Source organism: Lutra lutra, chromosome 7, assembly GCF_902655055.1.
Source record: "Lutra lutra chromosome 7, mLutLut1.2, whole genome shotgun sequence".
In the NCBI taxonomy this organism is placed as follows: domain Eukaryota; kingdom Metazoa; phylum Chordata; class Mammalia; order Carnivora; family Mustelidae; genus Lutra; species Lutra lutra.
In genome coordinates, this window is record NC_062284.1 from 55,392,215 (window position 1) to 55,405,497 (window position 13,283).

The 13,283-nt window shown below is 34.7% G+C and overlaps 1 protein-coding gene across 3 annotated transcripts in view; it reads right to left on the reverse strand.

Moving 5' to 3' along the window:
• Positions 1 to 13,283, reverse strand: part of DPH6 (diphthamine biosynthesis 6) — a 183,380-nt gene that overhangs the window by 64,043 nt on the left and 106,054 nt on the right. For all 3 annotated transcript variants that reach the window (XM_047737960.1, XM_047737959.1, XM_047737961.1), the window contains exon 5: positions 8,992 to 9,110. In XM_047737960.1, coding sequence (XP_047593916.1) covers positions 8,992 to 9,110 — 119 coding nt within the window. The remainder of the gene's footprint in view (positions 1 to 8,991; positions 9,111 to 13,283) is intronic.

Sequence of the window (13,283 nt, forward strand, 5' to 3'; positions counted from 1 at the left end):
CCTCGGTTCCATCCCCAGATATCCTAATTTAATTGGTCTGGGTTACATCTTGGGCACAGGATTTCTAAAAGGTCAACAGTTGACTCTAATGTGAAGCCAGAGTTAAAAATCATTGTTCTAGAAACTTGACCTAAATATGCGTCTATGGAATGGGGAAAAAGGGAGGTAGACTAGATGTCTTTATTTGGCTGTGACATTCCCAAATGTACAGCCTCAGGCTCTCCCATACAACATATAAATTAACTGCAAGAGTACCAGAGCATGTAGTCCTGAAAATATTTATATTCATCTCTATTACCAGCTTATAAACTAGTGCATATCAGATCCAAAACAACAAATACATTTCTGAAAAATGTGGTGGGTCAGTTTGAATCAAAGGCCAATCCATGGTATCCCTGGAATCTAAGGATTCCTAATAGGACTGTTTCTGGTCTTTCTATGGGCCCAGCTCCTTAAATTTTTTATATTGACTAGGAAGGACTGAAAAGATATTATCGTATTTTTTTATATTGATATTTGAAGAATAAGTTAAAGAATGCTTTTGAAAAAATTAAGCTAATCCCTCCCAGGAAACAAAAAACATTAAAATATCCCATATTAAAAAAGTAGAAAATAAAGAAAAAAGCAGTAAGTCATGAAAAGCTGATGACAAAGTGGATAAAATTTTTAAAAATGAGAAATAACTTATTATATCATAAACTAGGTTATAAAACATCCCCTCAAAATTGCAAAGAACTGAAATACTTCTGAATGTATTATCTCAACAAAATGTGATTGAGCTAGAAATCAATTACATAAGAGACATACAAAACCCTCATATTTGGAAACTAAGTAATTTAAGAAATTAAGCAATGCATTTCTATGTAATGTATGGGTTAGAGAATAAATTTCAATACAAAGCAGAAAATAACTTGAACTAACTGGTAATGGAAATACAACTACAAGCTGTAATTAAAGGAAAAATTAGAGCTTAAACATACCTACTAAAAAATGAGTGAAATTTAGTATATATGTATACATTAAGTAATTAGAAAGCATTTCATAACATATACAAATATTGAATCATTATGTTGTACACCTGAAACGAGTATAATGTTTATGACAATTATAACTCAATTAACAAAAAGATGTTAGAAATGAGGAACAGCAAATTAAATCCAAAAAGAGTACAAGGGAAGGAATAATAAAGACAGCAGAAATTAATAAAATAGAAAACCAGTATGTCATATAGAAAACTACCAAAATCAAAGGACTGATAAAATTGATAAGCTCCTATAAAACCGATATAGGCAAGGAAAAGAACAAATTACCAACTGGAATGAAAAAGATGACATCACTACTGATCCTACAGATGATAGCACAATGAGAAGACTATACCTACTATTTTCACAACTTAGAACAAATGGAAAAATTCTGGGAAAAACAAATTTATCAAACTGAAATAAGAAATGGAAAATCTAAACAGTCAATCTAACAAAGAAACTGGATTTCTAATTGAAAACTTCCCTAAAAGATAGCTCCATGTCCAGATGGCTTAAGCAATACATACTTCAAAACACTGAAGAAAGCATTAATAACCAGTCTTACAGAAAAACTTTCAGATAATAAAAAAGAAGAAACAACTACAAAGCTTTATGAAACCAATGTACCCTTATTATCCACATCTGTCATTAACTAGGAAAAAAATTCTAGGTCAATCCCTCTTCGGAACATATATGCAAAATTCCTTAACAGAGTAATAGCAAATTGAATACAGCAATACATATAAAAGACAATTCATCACAAAACATTACATGGCAATAAAAACAAATCAAATACTGATTCATGATGTAATATAGATGAATCTTGAAAACATTATTCCAAGTGAAAGAATCCAGTCACAAAAGACCACATATTATAGGATTCCATTCACATGAAATAGGCAAATGCAAATGTATGAAGATACAGAACACACAAATCTATAAAGAGATACGAGGGGAAGGTTGGGGAAAAATGGGAAATGATTGCTAAGTGCATACAAGTTTCTTTTTGTTGATTATGGTGATAACGGCATAATCATGAGAATATACTAGAAAACACTGAATTGTATACTTTAAATATGTGGATTACATATGTTAATTATAGCTCCAAAAACTGTTAAAAAAGAGTGTACAGTATATAATAGATTTATGCTCAGGCCAAATAGATTTAGAACTCAAAATGGTAGGGGAAATTCAGAAAAACAAATATAAAAAGTTCTTTTTAGCTATTCTCAACAATCATATTGGTGGTAGTAATAGCAGCACTGTTATTCTGAGATTGTTTCATATATTGCTAAATTTTTAATATCAATATTTATTAATATCCTGAATGCTAACATGAGTTTCCTGGAGCAGAACAGATTATTATTACTACCTACAAATAGTAAGTAGATAATACCATTCTGGCTCTTCTCTGCCCCAGCTCTTATCTCAGGAGCAAGGTGATGAGAATGAGATGTAATCTTTCAAGAAATTGCTCTACAGAAGGTAAGGAATCCCCCCAAAATAAATTTGCATGTTTACTTAGGAAAAAGGAAACAATTGTTTCCCCTCCCCTTCTGAGTTTCCTTGAATATGTAAAGGAAAAGACTTGTGTCTTCATACTTTAGAATGTAAAAAAACCCCCAAAACCAAAACCAAACCAAACCAAACCAAACCAAAACAAAACCCTCTGGGGGGAATAAACTAGTGTCTTCAGTTTTATAACCTTGATGTCTCCAAGATCCTGGCCTCATTCCGGCATCCTTGAAATGCAAACATATACCTCCAGAGAAGTAAATACCTCTGGAGTTCTCACTCTTCAGTCATACATTACATTTCAATGCCTGTCTTTTAGCCTAGGTCCCAAGTTTCTGTTAAATTTGCTCAGAAAACCCTAACTGTGCAGACATATTTAAAGAACAGAAGTAATGAAAAAGCACAGCAAATCAGGGAGAGGTCCAGGACCACAAGAATAGCTTTCCAGGTCCTTCCCTGTTACAGTACTGTAGCCCAGATTAGCATGTGAGGTCAATTAGAATCATAGTAACATTCTCCATTTCTTGCCCAACAAAAACAACTCCTCTCATGCACATTCACATTCACAGTGACTGGGGTGGTGACCAAAGCATACCGTTCAGTAAATTCTTGATTCCATCTGGTTTGAGAATATAACTATACCCCAAAAATCCTAGTACAGGCTTTAACAGTCATTGGATTCCAGATGTCATTATGCAAGATGCTCTCTTCAGGATAACACAGTGTCGTTCTGTTATCTGTCCAATCCCAACCAAGGTACCGTGGGAAAGACAATCCCCTTTATATCTCTGGTACCCTAGGCCATTAGAAAACAAGCAGAAAGGCCACACTGTCCAGTAATGTTCCACCATAACCTAGACTAACCACAGTATTCCCACAGTTGGAATCCTTCGCTTGGCTTCTGATACTCCTGATCATTGATCTTTAAAAACATCAACTGCCATAATGATTAGAATATTAAATAGTCTTTCCTGGGCAAGGCCATAAGCCCTCTCCCTGCACTGTTGACTGACACGATGTTCCATTAAAGTAAAATACTCTATTAGTCCAGTCATTTAAAGCTTTGTTGTCCCTCCACGGCCGGTTCTAGATGCAGCCAGTCTCCTGGAAGAGAGCTCCCTCTAGTGTCTCTACTTGGACTAGCAAGTCCTCTTCATCACGATGAACTTCAGGATCATGATTTTGGTCTAATGCAGTACCCCAAATCCCTACAGAACATGTGGCACAGAGGAGGGAAGAGCAATCAAGTTACAACATGGGTTATTACCATAGTATATTAGTAATAGCTCTGAATTTAGGAAAATGGTTTTCACACAAAAATAACCAATGAAGTTCAATGATGTCATCAATTGGTATATTATACCAAATATAGCTCTACCTGGGTGTCATAGGTTTTCCATAAATGTATTTTATATAACTTCACAAAGGAGTCATCAGTAATATTGAATCACTGTATCTCCTCCAAATTTATCTCCTTCAAGGGTGGTGTTTCCTTAAATAAATTCTACTTTCACTGATGTATTTTGTATTCAAAGGACTAGACCAAGCTATGGCAGGCAGTAGAAATCTGTTTTCCAATAAACCTAGGTAGATGTCTTAGCAACATACTGTTTTGATTTATGCCCACAAAAAGAGAAAAAGCTCCACTGTTCAGAATCTCCCACTATATAATTCATCAGTAATTATCAAGTCAGCAGAAACATGACCAGAATGGTAACTATTGCCCTTAAACCAGTAACTGAGTGGTAACTGTAATAAACTACCCCTGCATTGAGTCATCAAGTGGCACTCTGTCATTTAGTTGCTCCAAATTATCCAGGTGGAATCTTCAGATAGAGTTTGTACATCAGCAACTTCCCTTCTTTGCAAAAATAGGTCCGAGTTTCTCTTGACATCAGTTAAGTAGTCAGCATCAGATCTGAGAGGAATATCTAAAATTCTCTAGCTCGGAGGTCCTGGCAAAGAGGACACATGATTTCACCCCTCCATGGAATTGTAATTCACTTATAGGCACCTTTCTATTTCCTATGATTCCCTCCATTTCCATTTATTATCTGTTTGACCCATATCTTTTCTCCTGTGATTGGTCTTTCTGGTTCAGTAGATGCATTATAAATCCATAGGGCCAGTAAAAACAGCAGCCTTGTTAACACATCTCCTTGCACTCACTCCCAGGCTGACACTATAGAATTCAACAGATAATCACAGACCACATGCCCCTCCGTTTACAGACAGACCTTAATTTGCCTACATGGATGAAGCTATGACACAACCGTAAGAGTCTTTAAGAACATGCACTGTCAAACTTACGGTATTAATATTGTGTTTAGTGCACTGATAATACTTTCCTTTGGTACATAGTGCAGATCCGTGGGTGATGAACTCTCTCAACTTTTGTACATCTGAAAGTGTCTTCATCTGATCTTCATTTTGAAATTTATTTTTACTGAGCATAAAATTCTTGGTAATTTTTATTGATTTTCCATCACTTTAAAGATGTCTTATCATCTTCCAGTTTGCATAGTTTCTGAAGCAAAGTCTGCTAACATTTTTATCTTTGCTTTCTGCATAAAATTAATCTTTTTTTTTTTAAAGATTTTATTTATTTATTTGACAGATATCACAAGCAGGCAGAGAGGCAGACAGAGAGAAGGGGGGGAGCAGGCTCCCTGCTGAGCAGAGAGCCCGATTCGGGGCTCGATCCCAGGACCCTGAGATCATGAACCGAGCCGAGGGCAGAGGCTTTAACCCACTGAGCCAACCAGGCGCCCCTAAAATAATCTTTCACACTGGCTGCCTTAAGATTCTTTCTTTACCACTGGTTTTCAGCAATTCAATTATGATGTGCTTTGTGATTTTCTTCACGTTTCTTCTGTTTGGGGTTGACTGAAATTTTGGATCTGTAAATTTACAGTTTTCATCAAACTGGGAGAATCTTTTGGTCATTATTTCTTCAAATATTCTCCTCATTCCCTCTCCTGGGGCTCTACCACTTGTTAGGCTGCCTGATATAGTCTAATGTTGTCTTAATTATTTTTAGTCCCTTCTTTTTCCCTCTATGCTTCATTTTTGACAGTTTTATTTGTCTTCAGGTTTACTCATCTCTTCTGCAATGTCTAATTGCCATGCATTGTTCATTTCAGATAATGCATTTTTGAAGTTATATTTAGGTCTTTTAATATTTTGTATTTTCCTTGTCATAATCATAATTTGACTTTTTTTGAGCATACTAAGCATATATAAGAGATGTTTTAACTTTCTTGCAAGCTAATTCCAAATCTGGTCTATTCTGATTGATTTTCTTAGTATCAACCAAATGTTTTTGCTTCTTTGCATGCCTGGCAATTTAAATGTATTAGATTTTATAGTATTCCTTTAAGTAATTTAGGATTTTGTAGAATTACCATATGATCCAGTAATTGCACTACTGGGTATTTACCCAAAGAGTAGGAAGACATTCATTTGAAAAGATGTATGTACCCCTTGCTCATTGCAGCGTTGTTTACAATAACGAAATCATGGAAGGAGACCAAGTGTCCATCTGTAGACGGGGTGTGTGTGTGTGTGTGTGTGTGTGTGTGTGTTATACACACAGTGGAATATTACTCAGCCAGAAGAAAGAAAGTTGCAACAACATGGATGGGCTTAGAGGGTATAATTGTAAGCAAAATACATCAGTCAGAGAAAGACAAGTACCTTACGATTTTTCACCCACATGTGGAATTTAAGAAACAAAACAAATGAACAAAGGAAAAAAAAAAAAGACTCCTAACTATAGAGCACAAACTGATGGTTATCAGAGAGGAGATGGGTGGGGTAGGGGATAGGACAAATAGGTGAAGGGGATTAAAAGTCCACTCAATTATTGAACACTACATCAAAAACTAATAATGTGCTATATGTACATATATGAACATAAAAAAGTATGCTTATCTTGATGAGTACTAAGTATAGAATAGTTGACTGACTATATTGTACACCTGAAACTACCATTGTATGCTATCTATTCTGGAATTTAAAAAAAAAAAAAAAAAACAGAAAAAAATAGCTTAGGATTTTGAGTTATTTATTAGGTCAGGTTCATAGCAACCTTTGGACTAAGACTCAAGACTACCAAGGCACTAACTGTTTGAGGACTCAATTAAGGTAAATCTACATTTAATGACACGGACAAAAATCCCTAAGACATACTGTTGAGTAAAAAAGTCAAGCTGTCAACCAATACAGAGTATGATACCATTTATGTAATGTTTATTAAAAAAAATCCCATAAAACAATCATAGCATTTCTACTCATATACAATACATATAGCAAAAGAAAAATGTGATCTAGAAAGATGATCAGTTATTACTTCTGGTACATATCTCTGGGAAAGGGAGTAGCTGGAAAGGAGAGAACAGAAACACATGGAAACTTTATCTAGAAAATTTTAACATTATCTGGCAAGAATTTTCATGTAGTTTTCATGTAATTACTCATACAATTTTCATGTAATATACAATTAAAAAGAAGTATTTCTAAAAGTCAGGATTGTTCTTAAATACAATGTATACAAGGTTCTTTAAATAATTCTAAAACCCAGAAACTTCTTAAAACACTAAGTTGTTAATGTGCAGATTTCATGAGTTCACTGATGGCTACAAGAGACCAAGGTTATGTCACAGAATTATCAGAAATAATTTTTATTCAGCCATGTAGAACTGATGCCTTTCTAAGACCACTCCTATAATCTAATGGGCCACAAAATTTTGCTGAATCCCTCTCCCTACAGAAAGGTCCTACTGTCCCACTTTTTGATTAAAATCCTTTCTGAAAATTTTAAATAGGCAGGGAAGAAAGCTTGGAAACCTATTTCACATCATTTATGTTTTTATAATCTTAGAAATAATGTCCCACTCAATAATAAACCATTCCTTCACAGTGTTCTCAAAAATAACTTTTACCATTTCACACCTTTAGGTAATCAATAGAAACTATGTACTATAAATGTTAAAATCAGATCTATACTTTTGTCATTCGAATGCTGAAGATAAATTAGCTCAGTTTTATACTTTATCTAAAAGTTTAGTACAGTTAAACACCATCTCTAACCCCTCCATAAAGACACACGCACATGCACATAGACAAATAAAAAAAAAAAACACACAGTATCAGTTACACTATAATAAAGGTGTCACAGAGGTTATATCATATGGCTCTTTCTTTCTAATGAGGTAGGTTCTCTGGGTTCTAATCCATTCCATTCTGCACTCCATTCTAGTAAAAGTGGCAGAAAGTGTACTGTCCAGTGAGGTGTCACATGAACTTTATTACAAAGTAGGCAATGTTAGGCAATCCAAAAGAGAGAGCAACAGACAAAGAGAAAGCAAGAGAACATACTCTGTATAGATTTATATAGAAACTCAGAGGACAAATATATCTATAGTGAGAACTTCAATCATAAGGGTTGCTGAGCAACCTTTTCTCAAAAATGAGAATACCCCACCTCGATCTTTCTCTTGTTAACAGCTGAGGAGATTAACTTCAGGTTCTCTATATAACACTTTCCACTACAGAAAACATTTCACCTTCAACAAGGACAGAGTAGCTTCATGTTTACCAAGGAGAAATATTATGGGATCTTTCTTTTAATGTTGTTTAAAATGTGAATTTGTCTTTAAAATCTTCCACAGCTTGAGACCTTGCTATTTCAGAGATCAGCAATGTAAACTTGCAAATGAGGTACATGATTTAGGCTTTGAGAAACCCGAGGCTCCAGGGCATTTACTGTAATAGGTTCGTGAAATAAATGTATTGAGCTCAAACCCTACGGTTTCTTGAAAGTGAATATAATTATAAAAATTCAAAACAACAAATTAAGTGTGTTCGTATATAATATCCATATTTGAATCACATTACCACCTGCCTGTTGTATCCATGCTAACTGATCAAATGACATTCTCGCAAATATAATTTTCTTACCATCCCCTACAAAAACCCACTACTCTGCTTATTTCTGACACCACAAAGCCAATCATTCTATTTTAGCATATTCAAAATGTTTAAAAAAATATGAAAAATATGATATGTTGTGCCAAATACAGATTTTAAGAAATTTCAAAAAAAAAGAAAAAAGAAAGAAAGAAACCAACCTTCTTATCCCATTTCCTTATCCCATATCCCTTATCCCTGTGTTCTGAATCCTATAAAAAGAACTTTAATCGAAGGACCAAAATACAATAACAATTTTAGAGGCAGTTATACATTTAAAAAAGAAAATGATGAGGCTCACTTGTAATCACTTTGGTAAATGGTCAAAAGCCCATTTTAAATTTCCCCCTAGTCAATTTGTTCAGTTGTGACTCCACATTTTTACATTCTAAATTATTCTCCCTTTTCTGTTGTAACTGTTTATTAGTGAACACAGATTATCTGTGTGGTAACAGATAACTCCCTTTAAAGTCTGGCTACATACCCAAAGCTGCTACTTTAATGATGATTGCTTGAATGTTAGACGATATCATCTCTCGGAGCAAATCTTCCTGGTTTCTCTGCCAAAGGTAAGCTAAAGGCTGGAGATTAAGCCTTTTACACCTATAAAATAAAAAGAAAAAAATCAGATGATATCTTGATGTTCTATACTTGGATCCAGAGCAATTACTTTGATTTTAAACATAATGCTTCTCTCAAGGATTTTAGCATTTTAAAATGCTTTAAAAAACATGTTTTGCATAATGAAGTTTATATATACAACATAAACATATTTAATTTCCATAGGCTATGCATAAACAGATAAAAATGAAATCTCCGGGCAGATTAGAAATATTAATTTTAGTAAGACTCTAAGTTTAGAAATCTATGCTAAAAAGCTTCCAAATGCCGATGGATGATTATTCTTGTTCTTAGAACTTCCTTAGGTATCAAAATTGTGAAGCATATGTAAAACAGGCAAATCAACTTATCCTAATAAAACAATCCTATGTTGATTAAACTTACAATACCTATGGTTACATGAACTATTCTTCTCTACTAACCTTTTTTTTTTTTAAGATTTTATTTATTTATTTGACAGACAGAGATCACAAGTAGGCAGAGGCAGGCAGAGAGAGAGGAAGGGAAGCAGGCTCCCTGCTGAGCAGAGAGCCCGATGCGGGGCTCGATCCCAGGACCCCAGGATCATGAACTGAGCGGAGGGCAGAGGCTTTAACCCACTGAGCCACCCAGGCGCCCCTTCTCTACGAACTTTGACATTTTTAAAAAAGAATTTGACTTTGAATGAAAAATAATAATAAAGACAAAAAGTACAATATATTGAGCATTGTATTACATATTTTACATTATGGTGCAATAGAGAGAATATATATGGTTTTGGAGTCAAGACAAATCTGCATTTGAAATCTCCTCTGGCACCTACTAGCTACATGACTTTGACAGGTTAACTAAACTCTATGTCTTTAGTTTCCTAGTTCATAAATAGGAACAAAAATATCTCCTTTCAAAGTTCTTGAGAAGATTAAGAAATTAGAAAGTGAAGCCATCCTTTTACTCCTCTTTTTTTTTTCTTTCACATTTCTCACCCAATCTACCATAACACACAACATGATCATTCCTCACCAATACCACTGCTAACACCCAGGTCTGAGCCACCATTATCTTTGATGTCAGTATCCCTTTAACTTCTTTCCCTGCTTCTATCTTTGCCCGTTCAAAATCAGTTTTCAATGGAGCAGCCAGTATAATCCTTTTAAGACATAAAATGAATCATGGGATTCCTCATCTCAAACTCTCCCCATCACTCCTTATAAAAGTCCTTGCAAGAGACCTACATGGATCTCACTCTGGTTAGCGCATAGCTCATCTCCTACTGCTTTCCCTTCACTCCAACCCACCACCACTGGCCTCCTCACTCTTGTCTAATATACTAGCCATGTTTCCTACCTTCTTCACTTGTTTTATACCTTAGCTTAAATGTCACTTTCTCAAGGAGGACTATAACTGATTAAAAGAAGTAAAGATAAAGAAAATAGTACAATGCCTGGATAAAATAGATTTTCAATAAATGGCAGTTAAAGCCAAGTGACTTGCCCAGGTCAGAGTAAGTGGCTGAGATCAGATTTCAAATAAAAAACATAGCTCTAAAACTCAGCATCTATAAGTTTGCCCTGCTGACTATTCAAGCCCACAATAATCTTTCTCTCAGCAAACCCCAATACTTAATAAACACACCACATATTTGGTCATTTACTCATACCATGGCCTTAAAAATATTACTCCTTGGGGCGCCTGGGTGGCTCAGTGGGTTAAAGCTTCTGCATTTGGCTCCGGTCAGGATCCTGGGATTGAGCCCCGCATCAGCATGGGCTCTCTGCTCAGCGGGGAGCCTTCTTCCCCCGCCCCCCCCGCCTGCCTCCCTGCCTACTTGTGATCTCTGTCTGTCAAATAAATAAATAAAATCTTTTAAAAAATATATTAATCTTCTTTTTCCAGGTATATATACCCTGACTTTCAAAGACACCAAAACCTTCCTACTGCAGACTGTTTTACATGCTTACCCTTTGTAAAATGTCCCAGAGTATCTAAATCAATGTTGAGGCAGTTAATAAATACAAAAATAATAAAACTGAAAGTCCTCTGTAACAAAGGCATTATAATTTTAGCTGTCCTCCCACCAGCACTTAACACCTACCAATCAAAACGATCTCTCTACCTTTTTTAGCTAAGATTTTTTAAATTGAAAAAACCTTATTCTCTTTCTATCTTTATTGTAAAATTCTTGGTTTTTGCTTTGATAGCTATAATCTTTTGACTATTTCCAGACTTAAGTCAAGCTTTTTTGTTTATTTAAATTCTTTAACAGTTCAAAGTATCATGGCTCAAATACACTTCCTCTGTAAGTCACTATTGCATTTGAGCTTGTGATATTTATTAAATATTTTATATCTTGAAAATACACTGATGCAATACAAACTACAAACTGAAGACAGGCTAATTCAAAACTGAGACTATAAACCAAGGGACTCCCAGTAACAATGTTTTAAAATTTTCAAGGATAAAATTAGTGGAGATATGGTTTATTCTATAAAATCTGAGTACTTTAACCACGTGTTAAAGTGCACCTGAGACTGTTTTAAGAAAAATCCTGCCTCTGTCTATGGGTATGTTCTGGACCCTTCTCCCATATAGATATAAGGCAGCTTCCTAATCAGGAGCACATTTTCATTTGGCTTTTAACTTTCATAAATAAATGTCAGCCCCATCTATAGTTTGGCTACCCATTAAACCATGTGGGCTTGAACTTATTAAAAAACACAGATTTGTAAACTAAATAATTCTCAGAGAATACGACCTAAAACTTGATGAAAATAGTATTTCTAACATATGGTTTAAGGGATATGCAATCCATCTCCATCTGTAGATCAGTCGTTCTCAAATGTAGGCGAGCAGAATGTAAGGAAATCTTTTTCAAACTACACATATGACCTCCCCCAACTTCCACCTCCACTTTCCCTTTTCCAGAGATACTGATACCCCCCAAATTTGAGAGCATCATATTCCTCTTCATTTAATTATACTTTGTCCTATATTTCTTTCATTTTAAAAAAATTGGATTTTTAAAAAAGTTTTACTTTTATTTATTTATTTTTTAGTAATCTCTACACCCAACAAGTGTCACAAACTCATAACCCTGAGAGATCAAGAGAAACATGCTCTTCCAATTCTCTGGATTTTTGACTGCCTTAAATTCACTGCAGAATTAAGAGATAAAATAAATGCAATTAAAAAAAAAGTTTTCAGGAGAAGAGTAAATGAAACAAGAGGGGATTTGGAGGAGACAAACCATAAGTGACTCAATCTCACAAAACAAACTGAGGGTTGATGGGGGGAGGGGGGTTGGGGGGGTGGGGTTATGGACATTGGGGAGGGTATGTGCTATGGTGAGTGCTGTGAAGTGTGTAAACCTGGCGATTCACAGACCTGTACCCCTGGGGATAAAAATATATTATATGTTTAAAAAAAAATTAATTAAAAAAAAGTTTTCAAGCCAATTAATATATACGTTTTTTTTAATACATAAGTGTTTTATGTGATAGTCAATATGAATGTGTCTTTGTCAAGAATATAAAACTATTACACAAATACAAACTTTATCTGATTTCCATTTATCATTTTGAATGGCAAAATTACTTATTTCTAGGTCAAGCTGTACTGAAGATTAATACTGGAGTCCCTATTTTCCTTTTTGCTAATATAATCATATATAAAGTTTCTATTCAGTATTTTATTTACCCAAATAAACTAAAAATGAAAAATAAATTCAGATGATGTTTTACAAGCCAACATTAAATAACCAATATTATCATTTTACTTTATGGTTTTTGAATAGATGAGTAGAATTGATTATTTTTGTATCTGGAGATACAATGTTTTACCATTGCTACATCCTTTGAAGGGTGAGAAAGATGAAGAGAGCAATAATCTAAAAAGTCATTGAAAGCTGAATGCTTTGTTATATAAGTATTTTAATCACATGAATATTTTTGGCCAAGAGTTGAATTCTAAAGACCAAAAAAGGAAAGATTCCTTAATAAGCTTTTTTATTTTCCTCTTTAAAATACCACTGCATTCCTGGTGTGTCTGGATGATGTAATAGGTTAAGCACCTGACTCTTGGTTTCAGCTCAGGTCTGATCTCAGAGTCCTCAGACTGAGCCCTGCATCAGGCTCCATGCTCAGTGAGGAGTCCTCTTGGCTTTCCCTCTCCCTACCC